Source organism: Dermacentor variabilis, chromosome 5, assembly GCF_050947875.1.
Source record: "Dermacentor variabilis isolate Ectoservices chromosome 5, ASM5094787v1, whole genome shotgun sequence".
NCBI lineage: Eukaryota > Metazoa > Arthropoda > Arachnida > Ixodida > Ixodidae > Dermacentor > Dermacentor variabilis.
In genome coordinates this window covers 125643139-125658634 of record NC_134572.1, presented here as the reverse complement: position 1 = coordinate 125658634, position 15496 = coordinate 125643139, and the positions used below count along the sequence as shown (strand labels likewise).

Genomic DNA, 15496 nt, shown 5'->3' with positions numbered 1-15496 from the left:
ATATACGTCGCAACAATGATAGAGCCACTAGAAAGTGCTTTTGGTAGCTACCACAGTAAAAAACGTGGGCATCGTGAGCCAAAGCTTGTAGATCACATTGTATTTTGTGGCAACAAAGAGGTTACTATTAGCCGATACACAGTCGAATGCCTTTGTAACCAAGTGAACGGTGAGCTGTGTCATTGTGGGTTGGAAAACGCGCGACGTATAGGGCTCCGTGTCAATTTGTTTTTGATACCTCGTGTTGTTAGCTGGACTGCGAAGTGTTTCAGACCATATCGCAGCTGACAGATGGCTTTCACGCAACTTTTTCAAAGCTAGGTCCGCCTGCACCAAGCAATATCTCTCATCCCTCCTCCTCCTCCTCCTCCTCTGCTTGAGGCCTTCGAAATCATTGGTTATACAGGTCTTTTCGTTGTAAAGGACGCGCACCGTACAGCTCACAAAAGGACCGGAACTGAATTATTACTTCGTTATACAGGTCAATTCGTTGTAGAGGCGTTCTTTGTAGAGGCGCTTGACTGTAATTACATGTTGCTTCTGAAGCGCATCTGGCACCGTCTCGTTGGTCTCAGAAAAACACTTTTGTGTCATTGACAGCTCCACCCACGGGATCGCCGTGAAATAGTTCGTCAAGAAGCCTATGGCTCGATATTTGCGCTAACATTTCCAATTTCATCAAAATATATCAATCAGTCAATCAACCTAGGCAATTTTTAGTGCTGCCCTTTCTACATTATTATTATTATTATTATTATTATTATTATTATTATTATTAACCACGTCGACTCCACTACTGTGTCATGTCACGCAGGTTCAAGGCAGCAAGGACTATATGGAGGGCTTTTACGTTCGCTTCCGGGACACGAGCGGCGTCTGGCAGAAGTACAACATAGTGACCGTGCTGAACGGTGGAGCCCTCTCCTATGTGCTGAACGGCCTTAGGAAGTTCACAAAGTACGAGTTTTTTCTTGTGCCCTTCTACAGAAGTGTTGAAGGCCCGCCCAGCAATTCGAGAAGTGTTCAAACGCTCGAAGATGGTAAGATCACATGTTCTGAAATGATCCGTTCAAATAAATACACTTTTCATCCTGATGAGCAATCAATCCATGTTGAAATATCGGCACATGTAAAACCTCTCTGTAACGAAGTTGGAGGGGGAGCCGCACTTACATCGTTATATCCATTACTTCGCGTCAAAAAAGCGCCCGCCATTGGCAATAGCCCGACGTTGGCAGCAAGGGAAGGCGGGGATGCCAGTAATCACTGGATAAGTCGATGCAATCGGCGATCGAATTTGCGGCGATCGAAATCGAAAAATTTTTTTCTGCTGCACCTTCGTCAGCGGTACGACTGTTTCCTCGAGTGCAGCTGTCAACGCCAATCTGTCTTTGCCATCGCCATGCGCGCTCAACTATAGTGACGTCACAGGTCGTACAGTGTTTCGTATACGTCAGCGTGCTGGAGTAGCGCTGCAAGTCTCGGGTGTCACAACGCTCGCCGCTGCCCTTAAAGCGGTCGCTTATAAACAGCAAATAAAAATAAAAAATTCACGAGCCATTCCACTCTGTGAAGGTATAGACGACCAGCGAAGTTGATCCGATCGGCGTTGAGCTTCGGAAGATTCGCCGGCACGTACGGATACAGATAACCGTTCGTCGTCGAGAAACGTGGAAACGCACCATTTAGTAGAGCCTCTGCACACGCGCTGTGCTGAACCGGGGCACGTTACCCTTTATTAGCGCCTCCTCAGACTCGAAACGCCGGCTCGAAACTCCCCAACGTTCTCGCCGGGAAAGCACCGCGTCAGCACATCTACCACCTTCCGCTGTCGCTCTTCAGACCTTAAAGTATAAACCCCATGCAAGCGATCTTGCACGCGACAGCGACAGGCGACGCGATGGAGATGGCTGTCGCGTTCGCTCGTCGCCTACAAGTTGCACCCCATGCGAGCGATGACTTCGAGCGACGTCTCCCCAGTGTTGCCGGTATGAGGGCAGCAATATAGGCGCCGAAACTAGCGTGACGCGTGCTTTATTAACTTAAGTTGATGTATTTTACTGTAAAAAGCAACATAAAATATTTCTGAAAATCTTGCAGTAGGTTCTTATCCTTGCACCTATAAAAATTCAATCGTTTGCTCGTTCCGTGCGACAATCGGAAGTACTGGAGTTACGTACATCCAGTTCCGGCTTTGCGCTATTGGCTAGTCGCTCATAGCACTTCCGGGCGACGAGCGACGAATTCTAGATTTGCAAAACCGAGCGATCGCGCGACAAGACCTAGCGATCTGTTCAAGCGACGGCCTGATCCGTCGCGCGAACCCGTCGCTCGTCGCTGTCGCGCACAAAATCGCGCTAATGGGGTTTAGCCTTAATGCCGTTGATTTCCGAGAGGTCATTATCGAACCATAGGCGATCACATACTCAGCAGCTTGATCCGAAGTTGCCAACGAGATAGTCTCTTTGAAACCGTGCGTAGGCGCCGTCGAATCCTGGCACCGCGCCCTCGTGGCGTCGACGCCTCTTTGCGGCATTCTCGGCTTCGCGATATGCGACGTCGGCTCTTGGTCGTCGCTTACTTACCACATCGCGCGCATGCTCTTCTCGGGCCGCCGGGTTGGCACGACGTCGACGGTCTCTCTCCCGCCGCTGCTCTCGCTGCCGCTCCATCGTAGATACGCTGCTCTTCAGGCGTACGGATCACGCGTGGCCTTCCCATAGCAACGGTGGAGCGAAATGGTACCGAAAATTCCCCTTGGTCGCCTTATCAGGAGCACGCTACGTCGTGCACTACGTCATGCACTACGTCATACATTCACAGAGAGACAGCTGTGACGGAGCGCCGTTTTAGACGCAGGTGGCCGTTAAACAGAGCTGCGACGCGAGAGGCGATATGCGCTTGCTTTTATTGTTGGCTTTTCTCACTCTCACTTTTTAGAGGAGAGCTTTCCCGCGTGGACGCCATAAAATCCCGGATCCTAGCCATAGACAACTTCGCTGTAAAAAGCATATCTGTACGCTGGCGTCAAGTGACGAGTGTTGTACTGAATTGGAGCTGCTAGCGCGGCGCTCCACCTGCGCGCTTAAATAAACGCCTATAAACCAAGCGATAGCCGAGAACATGAGCAGTGGTAGAAATTTGTAGCGATCCTTTTTCATCTTCCATACTTATGAATCGTCGCGCACAGTCCTAAACGTCGCGATAACGGCGCGGCGCGGCCTTGTCCGAGCAAATGACGAAGGGCGAAAAGGCTGGAAAATTAAACGAATAGTTACAGCATACACGGTTTCTTGGCTGCGCATGTGCTGCAGTTTATTGCGACCACAGCTAGATGATGCAACATGTACAGCACCTACAGTCTCATCAAAATTTCCCAGGCCACAGCTAATGTGCGCGAACACGTTGGCTTTGAGCGTAGTAGCGAGGCTCATCTGCGATTGTAAGCGCTCCAAGGTTCGGAAGTGGAATGGGGCACAGCAATATGTGTAGAGTGGGGGCGTGGCCACAGAAAACGCTGAATTGGGAGTGTGACAAGCACTGTCACGAGCCGCCAGATTTCGGCCTGATGTAGAAGTCGTCGGACGATCTCGCCGCTGCCACCATTTGTTAGAGTTGTCGGACGATCTACGAGCTGTAGGCCGATCTCACCGCTGCCATTCATATGTGAGATTTGGCAGTCGTAGCTGTAGGAAGGAGTTTGAGTCTTCGTCGGGACTTAGGAGAGCAGGATTTATTTACATGTTATTTACAGTTGAACATGAAATACATCGACAGTCTAGCGTGACTCCCAAATGGAGCCCGCAAGACGAGCATACAGCAAACAGCTTACGAGCACACAGCTCACGAGTACATTTCGAGCACGACAACGAGCACACACTAGCAGCCGACAATCGCTGTTTATATGCACTCCGCTCGACGTCATAGTTCGACGTCATTGTAGATGACCCGCCCTTTTGGAGGAGGCGGGCTCTCGACTTGGAGGAGGATGAGGGCTCACACACACGCACACACACATGTTCACGGTCCGAAACCGACACCACACGAATTTCGTAGAACTCGGAGCCGGGTAGCACATTGCCTTGCGTCTTGGTCGGCGCGTGGGAAGGAGCCTTAGTCGGCTTTCCCGCGGCAACTCCCCCACCCGTAGCAGATCAGGCCCGCGTTGTCGTGTTGCGCACAAAGCCTGCTTCGTCGAACTCCTTCAGTCACAACGGCGACGAGGCTAGAGCGTAACGGTGGCGGTTTCAGCACAAGGCCTGCTTCGTACGTCAAACGCATCCTTGCTGAAGCGACGGAGAGTGGAGGATGCGCGCATTGTTCCCGACACAAAGTCGACTTAGTCACGCCGTGGCTAGAGGTTGGCGGCGGCGTTCCAAGATGAGGTTGCCACCGCTGGCGTAAATGGCTGGCAAACTTGCACTGCAGCTGGCTGTTTTTAACACTGATAAAAGAAGAATTGTCAGTAGATCCTCATCCTGAAGTAAAAAAAAAGAAAAACACATTTGTTATATTCATTTAAAGTAAGTCTTTGCTTTGCTAAACGAGAGTTTGAATGCATGAAAACTTCAAGGGGAATTACGATTACTTCGTTATAACCTGTTTCGTTATGACGAGGTTTTACAATATTCCTTTTGCGCGAAATTCGATATGTCGGTGTCTGCCACCGTAACGTAGTGTTAGTTGTGTAGGCCCATCGTGATCGCGCAAAGACAGATAGGGAAACAAATGAAGACGTTTTATTTTTGTGCTGCCATAGAAAATGTAAGCGTCGTAATGGCGGTGCGTACAGGCACAAGATTGAAAAAAAATGGAGGCGCTGCGAAACGCCTGCGGAATCAAACGCAGTGACTGGTGAAGTAAATTTCCGAAAGGATACTTTCTTCCAGCAAGTTGAGTTTTGACAACTCAAATTTTTTCACTTTCTCGCTCGCTCTTTTTCTTCTTCCCTTCTTTTTTTTATTCTTTTTTTTACATTTGCTGTCTCCGTTATGACTGTGTTCGCACAAAATTACATAATACAGGCCTAGGTATCCCTGAAAACTTTAAGAACTGAAACATCTAGTCTTACCGCATTTCTCCGCCTCCCCCTTCCGTTTCCTGAAATTAGCTTCACTGCATTATGACACTTAATGTGGCAAAGCTGCCTTGCACATTCATTCATTAATGTTGGTTTTAACAAACACATATAAAAGCAGACGCTGCTGCGCTTGGCAATAAGGTGGAGCGCAATATGAAGTGTGACAGTTTTAAGTTCATGTGTATGAAAAATGACAAAAAAAACGATGCGATGCACTCACAGAGGTTATTAAAACGTAAATTACCCATGAACATAGGTGTTAATATCAGAACTACCTCTGCAGTGCCAACAGCCGCGCCCGACAGTGTGGAGATCCATGTTCTCAACAGCACAACTGCAACTTTATTCTGGTCTCCTCCACCTCCTCAGCATTGCAATGGAAGGCTCAGGGGATACAATGTAAGTAATGGCATCAGCTGCTTTGTACTCAAACGCTGATGTTCATTTGAACACTGTCATCTGCGCCAGCAAGTTGTTGTACTAGCTTCATGATGGCGAGGTTATGGCAAAAGATATATTCCACGCTTTGTACAAAATAGACAGTTACTATATTCAGCTACATTTTACCTATTGGTAATAAAAATAATAAAAAGAAAGAAAAGGATTTTCAGTGAATATAACGAACTGGTTGGACCGGTTATTAGTCAATAGCTAACCAACAACAGCTGGTTTACGCTGCCTCGGGTAATGTGAATAGCAAAGCTATAATGACAAATTCATTCGAGTATCTTAACTCTACCCAAATATTTTACTGGATGATTATGGTAACAATAACCAGAACCACAAAAAGAACATAATAACAACTGCTGTTCTCCAGAACAATCATATGTACCCGCCGTGGTTGTTCAGTTGCTATGGTGTTGGGCTGCTGGGCACGAGGTCGCGGGATTGAATCCCGGCCACGGGGGCTGCCTTTCTATGGGGGTGAAAACACCCGTGTACTTAGATTTAGGTGCACATTAGAGAACCCCAGGTGGCCGGAATTTCCGGAGCCCTCCACTACGGCGTGCCTCATAATTACATCGTGGTTTTGGCACGTAAAACCCCATAATTTTTAACAATCATATGTGCTGCAGTGGAACAGTACAAACGTACATTATCTGATGCTTGGCACACAATGTTTAATGGTATTGCAAAAGAAATGTGTTGGTTATGAGAGATGTTATAAATGAATTATATAGGTTAATGAATTCTGATTATCCAAGAATGTTTCCTTGATGCTTGCAGCAGGTACAGTAACCTCACCATTGACTGCCCTTCATCTCAACCCAAATGTTATATATATGCTTTTATATAAGTTGTTCTTATATGCCATAAATAAAATAACATGTGTAGAAATCTGAACATGAGTGGAATTTTTTCAATTCTCCTGCCATGAGAATGCATTTGTTGAGAAAGCCTGTTGTTGAGAGGGAGTTAATATTTTCTTTTCTGAGTAGTACATCTATTTTTTTAAAAAAAGGAAACTAGTAAACTCTAGAAAGGCCTTATGCAGGGTAAAGGATGAAAACATTGAACAAAGCTTAGCAAGAGCATCTTGCATATGTAAAGAAATGAACTTTCTCATTGCAGGTGTACGTGAGTGGTAGTGCCTCTGATCTTTCTTTCAATCAAAGCACAAACTCCACAACCAACAGCCTAACATTGAACAACTTGAAGACCGGAGCCGCATACAAAGCACGCGTGGTTGCCGTGACTACTGTTGGTGAGGGACCTGCCAGCAGCCCCGTCCACTTCAAGATGGGTTAGTTCAAGTTTTAAAGCGACAAGCTTCCTTTGAGTATTTGGCCCGTTATTGTGGTGGTCAGACTTTCACCAGCACAAACGCTTCAATGCAAACAACGATCAATTTCATGCAACCGAACTACCCTTCATTTCCGAAAGCCAACTATTACATCCATTTCCGGGAAGGACAGCTGCTTTCTTCTCTCGCCATCCTCACCCTATGTGGTGGCTGCGGGAAAGGGCTCCACCAGCAGGAGAGGACGATCGCAGTCGCTTTCCACGCCGGCGCTCGCACAGCTGAACGCAGCACATATATGACAAATCGGTTTATATGTAGAACCTCCTATACTACCGCTACAGGTGTACTGGTTAATGGTTCTGCTATCTGCGGAATTACGCAATGAAACAAGCACTACTTAACAAATGACAATCATCGTCAATGGTTATTGCAAATTTTTGAAGCTCTTATCTGGTCTTAACAATAAAAATAATTATCTGCTGCGGTCCAAAGGAAACCAGCGTGAAAGCATTTAGGTAAAATTGACTTAGTTTACCTTGACTATTGCCACCAAATCCGTGGGGCACGCCATGTATCAAACAGGTCCTCATACATACTTTTGCAAATGAGTGTGCTTGCTGCTCCTCGCTAGTTTTCTGTAGATATTGTCGCTAAGTTCTCACAAGTTCACATAGTACACAAGATTTTTTAATGGATCTGATGTTCTAATACTGCCACTTTCATACGATTTAATTATTCGATCACATGTCTCAAAAAGTGCACTTTTGTTCTGCCTTTGTAAGATGTATATAAATTCTCGTAAGCCCAGTTTAAAGACTGCAGTAAATCACATGCAGTAGTTATAACCTGCAGTTGCGAACAAAATCATTTTCTGGAAAAGCTAGGCATAAAATAAAACAAATTTGTAAAATACTCCCTACAAAAAAAGCATGATTTCACAAGAGTCTTGAAGGAATGTGGGCTGGCATCACTGCGGACAGACTGTGTGGAATGCCTAGATGTTAAGCAGCATCATGTTCAAGTTATTTCTATCTCCCTCAACGCAGTGCGTATTTCAGACTCGAGCTTGCTTAAGGCCTTACAAGTAATATAGCTTTATTCAGGCATTGAGGTGTTTCCACTGTGTACGTCAGTGGACACACGCACTGTAATTTAATATGGAAATGGCGCAAGAAATCAGACAAGGGAGACATACACAGCACTGGCTTGTAACTGAAGGTTTATATTGCTTGTACATATTTCGCTGCATGGAAAAGAGACCTTCAGCTGTATCTATTTATATATTTTGTTTATTTACTTGGGGGGGGGGGGGAGGGCGGGCTGTTTCCATACTAATATCATGTAGCAACTAGCCGAAAAGCAATCTCTCTTGAAGAAGAAACATTAAATTTAGCTGTCTTAAAATACGCACTCTTTTAGCACTGCAGCTTGTCATGACAAAGAAACACTGCTCTCAAATGTGTGTGCAGACTTTCCTGGAAGGCAGTATTAAAGTGCCTCCATGCTACAATATAACCAGTTATTCCCACCTCCTTTTTGTGAATAGTGTTATAGGTGAACTGCATTCGAGGTGCTGTTCAATAATTAACTTGCTCAATTATTAAAATTTGATGGAAAGTTTTGTGTATGTGACACCTTGCAGTTTCAGTAATGCGCAAGAATTTATTTGTTGGAATAGTGCAAACAATATTTAGTGCCTTTAAGGCTTTTCGACACAAACTTAGTGAAGGAGAAAATATTTCGGAACTAAGCAGGCTCTCAAGTGAGGCGTTTCTTGTAAGGACTAAGATACAGTAAATCTGCAGCAGCATTGCTGTTACTAACATCTATTGCTGTAGTACAGATATACAAATGCAGCTTTTGGTATTTTGGCTTATTATACATGAATTTATGTAACCATTGATGCTGCCCCCACCCCATTACAGGTTATGGTTAATATAAAAAGTCCATGATTCACTATCCTATACAATGTTTTTGTACATTTCAGAAAGCCCAATGTCCTCAACGTCACTTTCTACTCCCCTTCAAAATATCATGACACAGTCATGGTTCATTGCACTTTTTGGATTCTTGCTGCTGGCAGCAGTCACAATCTTCGTGATATTTCTAATACGGAAAAGACGGCTGGAACAGGCAAAGACAATTATAACAGGTAAGTATTTGAGATGCTCGCAACTCTTCTTTGTGTGTATTTTTGTTCGTGTGTGTGTGTGCGCGCGTGTGTGGCGTGTGTGCGTGTGTGTGTGTGTGCGTGCGTGCGTGCGTGCGTGCGTGTGTGTGTGTGTGTGTGTGTGTGTGTGTGTGTGTGTGTGTGTGTGTTGTGTGTGTGTGTGTGTGTGTGTGTGTGTGTGTGTGTGTGTGTGTGTGTGTGTGTGTGTGTGTGTGTGTGTGTGTGTGTGTGTGTGTGTGTGTGTGTGTGTGTGTGTGTGTGTGTGTGTGTGTGTGTGTGTGTGTGCGTGCGTGCGTGCGTGCGTGCGTGCGTGCGTGCGTGCGTGCGTGCGTGCGTGCGTGCGTGCGCGCGCGCATCAACTTCGCGGTTATTAACTCTTGCCACTCATTAGACTAAAATATGCAGAATGTTTAACCATAACACAATGTATGGCATCTTGTCACAAGTTTTTGTTGGAGTGTAGCTTTTAATACAAAGTTGTAGTCATCCTTGGCTGATTATGTTCAGCCACCTTGCTTCTATAAACAAGCAATTATATTAATAGCTTTCTTTTATTTTCTAGCCCCAGTACAAAAGCAAGAAGACATCAGGTGAATAGTTTTGCTGACTTTCTTTTGGTTCTTTTCCACATTTCGTACTTGAGATTGACATGAAACAAGGGTTCTTTCTGAGTTAGGTGGCACATGGCTAATTGCTGCATACTTTCTAATATGACGAGGACATCATAGCAGCTGTGTGTGATGTTTCTCGTGTGTTTTCCTCATCTGGTTAAACTATTTCTTCTGCATGACCAAATTAATCTCTACGGCTTCCACCTAACTAAATTTATCTTTGCACACTCGGAAGCAAAACAAATGACTCTGCCTGGCCTGAAAATAATTCACTTCGAATTCCTCTCCTCCCCTCCAATGCCAGAAATTGCTTCAATTCCTTCTCTAGTACTGGGGGCCTGAGTCCTCACGAAGCCTTGTGGATTGACCATAGTGCCTGGAAAGCTTCTGACTCATCTAAGGAGCCCTTCTGTGAAACAAAGGCTGTTAACAAGATGAGCAGCGCTTTGAATGATCTTAACTATTCTAGGTGAGCCTCCTCTGGCCCTTATATAATTTCTAAAGTTGCTCATTAACAATTATACATTAGCTAGCTGCCAGTGCAGCAGGTAATGGAGCATTCCTTTTCTTTAAACTGCTTGTGCAATTTACATATTTAAATGTTGGAAATATAGAAACTGTAGGTATTAGTTAAACTAGTAATGATATAAATTCAACTTAATAAAACGTCTATGCTAATGGTCTTTTATATTTCTATGCTTACAGTGTCTATGCACCTTTAAACTGTGGCATCAATTCCTCAGAGTATGCAGAAGTGGACACTTACAACATGACATCTTTCTACAAAAAGGATCTTCCTTCTATCCCAGAGCCTTATGCTACTACCACACTGATAAATACTTCATTCCAGAAGAGTTTGAACAGTTCAGTAAGTGAAATATTTGCTTTTTTCATACAGCCATTTCCCACTCATCTGTGGGGTTATGACAAATCACTCTATTATGCGCAAAACTTATCTCAGCAGTCTTCTGAAATCACCTACTAGGCTGATATAACATCCATATACAGTCTCCTTAATACCTTCATTATATCTGACATTTGTTATAACCAAACAGGGTGCTTTACGTAACTTTAGCCAAACTTTAAAAATGTGCAAAAGCCACGTAGCTGGGCCGAACCAAGGTAATGCTGTTTGCCATCGCTTGGAGGTAATCAGATTATTTTTTTCATTCCACCTAATTAGGTAATTAGCCTTAATTGATTAATCAACTTCTCATTTATTGTAATTAGATTAAAAGTGTCAAGCAGAACATTGTAGAGCAACATGAAAAACACCCGATACTGCTTTCTGTTGCTGAATACATGTTACATAAAAGTTGTTTTTCAGCGTGAAAGAAGCTCGCAAATACACGCAAAATTGCTGCGGAACTGGCCGCTCGAGGCACTTCCCTCATGTGTCCAGGCAGTTCCATCTTTCACCTTCGCGAGAATGCCCGCAACATCACGTCTCCCTCGTGAGCTATAAATAGGGAACACACCACAGCAAATGAAACTAAGTAGATCACATTTGTTTGTGCTTACAACGTTATAGCTGATATAGGCTTATAGAAGCTTTGTCTTTAAGGCAGATCATTTAATCTCATGTAAATTTACAATTGTTTTTCCATTGTGCCTGCTGGGGAAAATAAATTTTGCATGGCTTCTTGTAATTTCAAACTTCAAAAGCACTTAAATCACTAAATACAAGATCAAAAAGCACAAACTGGGGTGCATCTCTCCTTCTTTGACTCTCTAGCAGGCCCTCAGCAAATACATTAGAACAAAGTACACATTTTGTTTCCTTGCGCAGGCTAAAGATAGCCGCAGTGGAAGCTCGGCAGAAGAAAGGAGCCGGATGTCAGACAAAGTTTTTGATCTGGAACTGAAGCGAACAAATGAAGGTAAATATTGGTCAAAGTTGTAGTAATCAAAGAAGCACTTAATAGGCACCACTGCATATCGTGGCAGACCCAATACTTGTAAGAAATTGCTTGTTGCCATGATTCACTGCAGATGGCGTTACAGACCAGCTATTGGAATCGGACAAGCTTGCTAGTCCAGCCAGTGACTCGGGGAGTTACACAATAGGTGAGTTACTCATATATGTCTTATTTTGATAGGACATTAGTTCAAAGTTGAACCAGATTCAGATCTAACCTCAAATGTCCCAAGGCAATTAAAACACAGCGTGTGGCTTATTGGGTTCCTAAATTGGTTCTATTTAGGACCCGTTTCAAGAAGTTATATAATGTTGAATATTTGCCCAAAGAAAGATAAGATCAGGTATTTGTGCAGCTTTCACAAGACTCTGCAACAAGGCACATTATAGCAATAAAGCCAACCCTAATGCCAACACTTCGCTGAAGTTTATGCATTGCTTTGTGCCAGCTTTCACAGTAAAGTACAGCGCAGAGCACCATAAATAACATCGCTATATCAGCAGGTCTGCTACATTCTCTCCTTGCTGCAACTGAAATCAGTTTAATCATTCAGTTACACCTAGCAAACTGCTAGCATGCACAAGACTGCTAGTATATGAAAGCACACAGCTGTTTCTTTTTTTTAGATGTCTGGGCAGATGCTTACATTTCCTTCCTTTCTGTTTTTACCCCTTCAAAGTGTCTTTTCAAGCACATAGCATATAGTATGCCCAATTAAATATACTATTCCGTCCATAAATGGTTTCAAACATCTGTCATATTTGCTTCAATCATTGCTTTCCTGTTACTTATTAAAATATGTCCACAGTACTAAATGGCAGTGAGAATCATTTGCAAATCAGTAAGCCAGGGTAGCCAAGGCTGAGCCTGCTACACAATAGAATGCATTGTATTGGTTGCTAGAAATACCATGACTGACTGTACGTGCCTTCCGATTTTACAGACGAGTACGGGATGCCTGTGAAAAAAAGTTGCCAAAAGCTTTCACGGGCACGAGCTACCTCCAGAGGACCTCTGATGAATTGGTCTGAAATCATTCCTCCGCCCCCTGAGAAGCCGCCCAGTGAAGTTGGTTCTCAACTAAATACTCCTGCATCCCTCAGAAAGACATCACCTCACAATGCACAGCTCACGCAGAGTGTGAGTGCTGCCTCAATTTGTGCTTTATTATAGTCCTGCACTTTCAAAATTAATTTTCCTTAGCAGCATACATTCTCTTTATTTTATTTTAGCAGCATATATTCTTTCTTTCACCTTTTATTCCCTTCTCAATTCGCTATCACCCATCACTCTAGCTCACTATTTTTTCTCCTCAAAGGGCATTAATACATGCAGACAGGTTCACCAGATAAACCAGCACCAAGTAGCAAACAGCCCTGTCAAAACAAGTCCAAGTAAGCAGCAAGGATTGATTAAGTATAGCACAATTAAAACACGTAAAATAGGTGACTTATCTGTAGAACTAATTTCAAATACAAGCTTGTTCAAGTTGTAAATGCACTGCATATGTATTATATTACATGTTTTCAAACATCTCTTAATTTGTTATAAATGCTGGAAGTAACTTTCAAGAACTATATTGCCATCATTTATCTGAATACTAATGCTAAGTTGCCAGGTAGCCCTCAGTTTTTCTTTTTGCTTTTTGTGACCTAGAAAGGTGATTGTGCAGAAAAAGACTTCAGCATAAAAATATGTCAAATCAACATTTAGTAAGATAAAAATGCATTGAATGTCATGAAATCCTCCAAAAACCATAAGTGAATGAGGAATTTTTCATTCCACTGGTTAATATTACAGATCTTCAAGTTAAAACCTTTCAGATAAAGTGAAACTGATTGCTCCCATTAAAAAAAAAAATGAGCTCGTCGAATAAAAAAAAACCTTTCTTAGAGCTGAGTAACATTTTATAATGAATGACCCTATCATTTACACAGTTTGAGTGTCTCCTTAGCTAGCCACATTTTTTTAAAACAGGGTGCCCTTGCTATTAAAACAATGACTGTCTCAGACATACAATATAGCAAACATTTTTACCATTAGAATAGTTTTGCAATTGCTTCTTCTTCCAAAATAATTTTTTTTTTTTTGCCGAGTGGCTTTTTTTTGCTGAGTGGTTCACTTAAGCCTATGCAATTCAATTTTCTGCACAAACACATTTGGGGAAAGGTAGCAAGCGTTAAAAGAATAAAGTTGGAAGTCTGTGTTCCATACGGACTATGTTTCTCCCCCATTTGTCTACCAATAAATCTGCGCACCAAGTTAAATGTCGCTTTTATGACAAAAGTAAAGTGCTCATGTCGTCGTCCTTCCTTTGTGTCCCTGTCTCATTGACAAACCACCTGAACTGTTTTCTTTAGTGTTGCAGGACAATTACAATTGTATTGCATGTATGTCTGTGCAGTTACGGTTCACTTTCACCCTAAACTTCTGTTTTGTCTTGAATGTTTTCTTTTTGTTAAACATAATAAATACAACTGAGGTGAACATATGAAAATCATGAGGATGATATGGCTTTCTTACATGTATGATGTTCTATCAAGGAGCCAAAAGACAACCAGCGCAGACTTGTATTCCTTCTACAGCAGGCTCACCTTGATGCATTTCGTCCACTGCACTGTTTTAACTTTCCTCTTTCCTATCCATTCTCTTACCCTGCATTTTTCCCAAGGCACATAACAGTTCAGGTGTCTATTCAGAAGTGAGACAGTTATGATGACTTATCTTTGATACAATAAGCCACTACTACTACATTAAATCGCTACATTTTCATCTTGGTTCTACTTACTGCATGCAACTAAGAGCAACTAGGCATATCCCAAGCACTACCTGAACTCTACTGAACTCTTTTATCTATCTTTCCAGCTACAACCAAGTGTAGCCCAGCCATCCCACAATTTGAGAGGAGTGCAGGGCTTCCCGCGACTACCAGAGCCTTCGCCTAAGGGTTCCCTAGACCATTCCAGCAACAGCCTAGGGAGCATATATTCAGACCCCTACCAAGGGGGCCCCCCCTTCCTGCCCAGGGCAACAAAGTCCCTCCTGAAGCCTTTGCAACCACAGCGCATGCAACAGCAATATCAGCAACAAATATTCAGCAACCCTTTTATGGACCGAGGTGTGCAGTCATCGCTGCCATCGCTCATCAGTGAGCCCACATCCTTAAACCCTGCCATGGAGCTATCAGGTCCACGGCTGGCTACACTTCAAGGTGAGCATGGTCATGCAATGTTTGCCAAAGCTATCTGTTGTACAGTGTTGCAGCGATGTCTGCGTAAAAGCAGGTTCAAGGCTCACCATCGAACTTACGAAAAAGAAAGGAAATCAGCGTGATATTCTTGATGATTTTTATAAAATGTAACTTCCGAGAAAGTCCAAGGGAAGAAGAAATCTCCGCAGCTACTCGTGAGCCTGCCTTCAAGAAAACTTGAAGAGTGCAAAGCAGCAAATATTAACATAGTGCTGCAAACATCAAATGACAATATTTTCATAAATCTATCCAGGAAAACACCAAGATTTGTGGGAAAGGGTCTTTATGTAAATAGTATTCAGGTCATTAATACATTCGGCAGTAAGGTTCAGGCTCAGTTCAGCAGTCATTCAAAGGTCAGCTTCAATTGTTTTTCCATGTTTAGGCATTTGCCATAAACAATGCAAATATTCTGTTATCACACCACACCACGACAATAATTATGTACAAGCAGAAATCAGCCACTTCAGAAACACCTGTAGAAACCTGGGCCAAATGAGGCCTAGATGCACTTTACCTAAGCACATTATAGCTTTTCTATAGCTAAGGTATGGTAATTGTAGTTAAAAGTTAGAACACATAAAAAGTACAGCAATTTCCATTTGGGAAATTTACTTTTTACTGAATGGAAGTCCATATTCTAGGGAACCTTGGCATAGCAAAAAGGTACAGATAGTTGGGCATAAATTCTGTTACCTTGATGAGATGGTTATGCAACTGCT

The 15496-nt window shown here is 43.2% G+C and overlaps 1 protein-coding gene across 1 annotated transcript in view; it reads left to right on the top strand.

The window, feature by feature from the left end:
- LOC142583145 (protein sax-3-like) overlaps positions 1–15496 on the top strand; it is a 181969-nt gene that overhangs the window by 155923 nt on the left and 10550 nt on the right. Inside the window, exons 11-21 of the mRNA XM_075693489.1 lie at positions 815–1040; positions 5364–5479; positions 6653–6824; positions 8812–8976; positions 9557–9584; positions 9910–10074; positions 10311–10473; positions 11395–11485; positions 11598–11672; positions 12468–12664; positions 14390–14735. Coding sequence (XP_075549604.1) covers positions 815–1040; positions 5364–5479; positions 6653–6824; positions 8812–8976; positions 9557–9584; positions 9910–10074; positions 10311–10473; positions 11395–11485; positions 11598–11672; positions 12468–12664; positions 14390–14735 — 1744 coding nt within the window. The remainder of the gene's footprint in view (positions 1–814; positions 1041–5363; positions 5480–6652; positions 6825–8811; positions 8977–9556; positions 9585–9909; positions 10075–10310; positions 10474–11394; positions 11486–11597; positions 11673–12467; positions 12665–14389; positions 14736–15496) is intronic.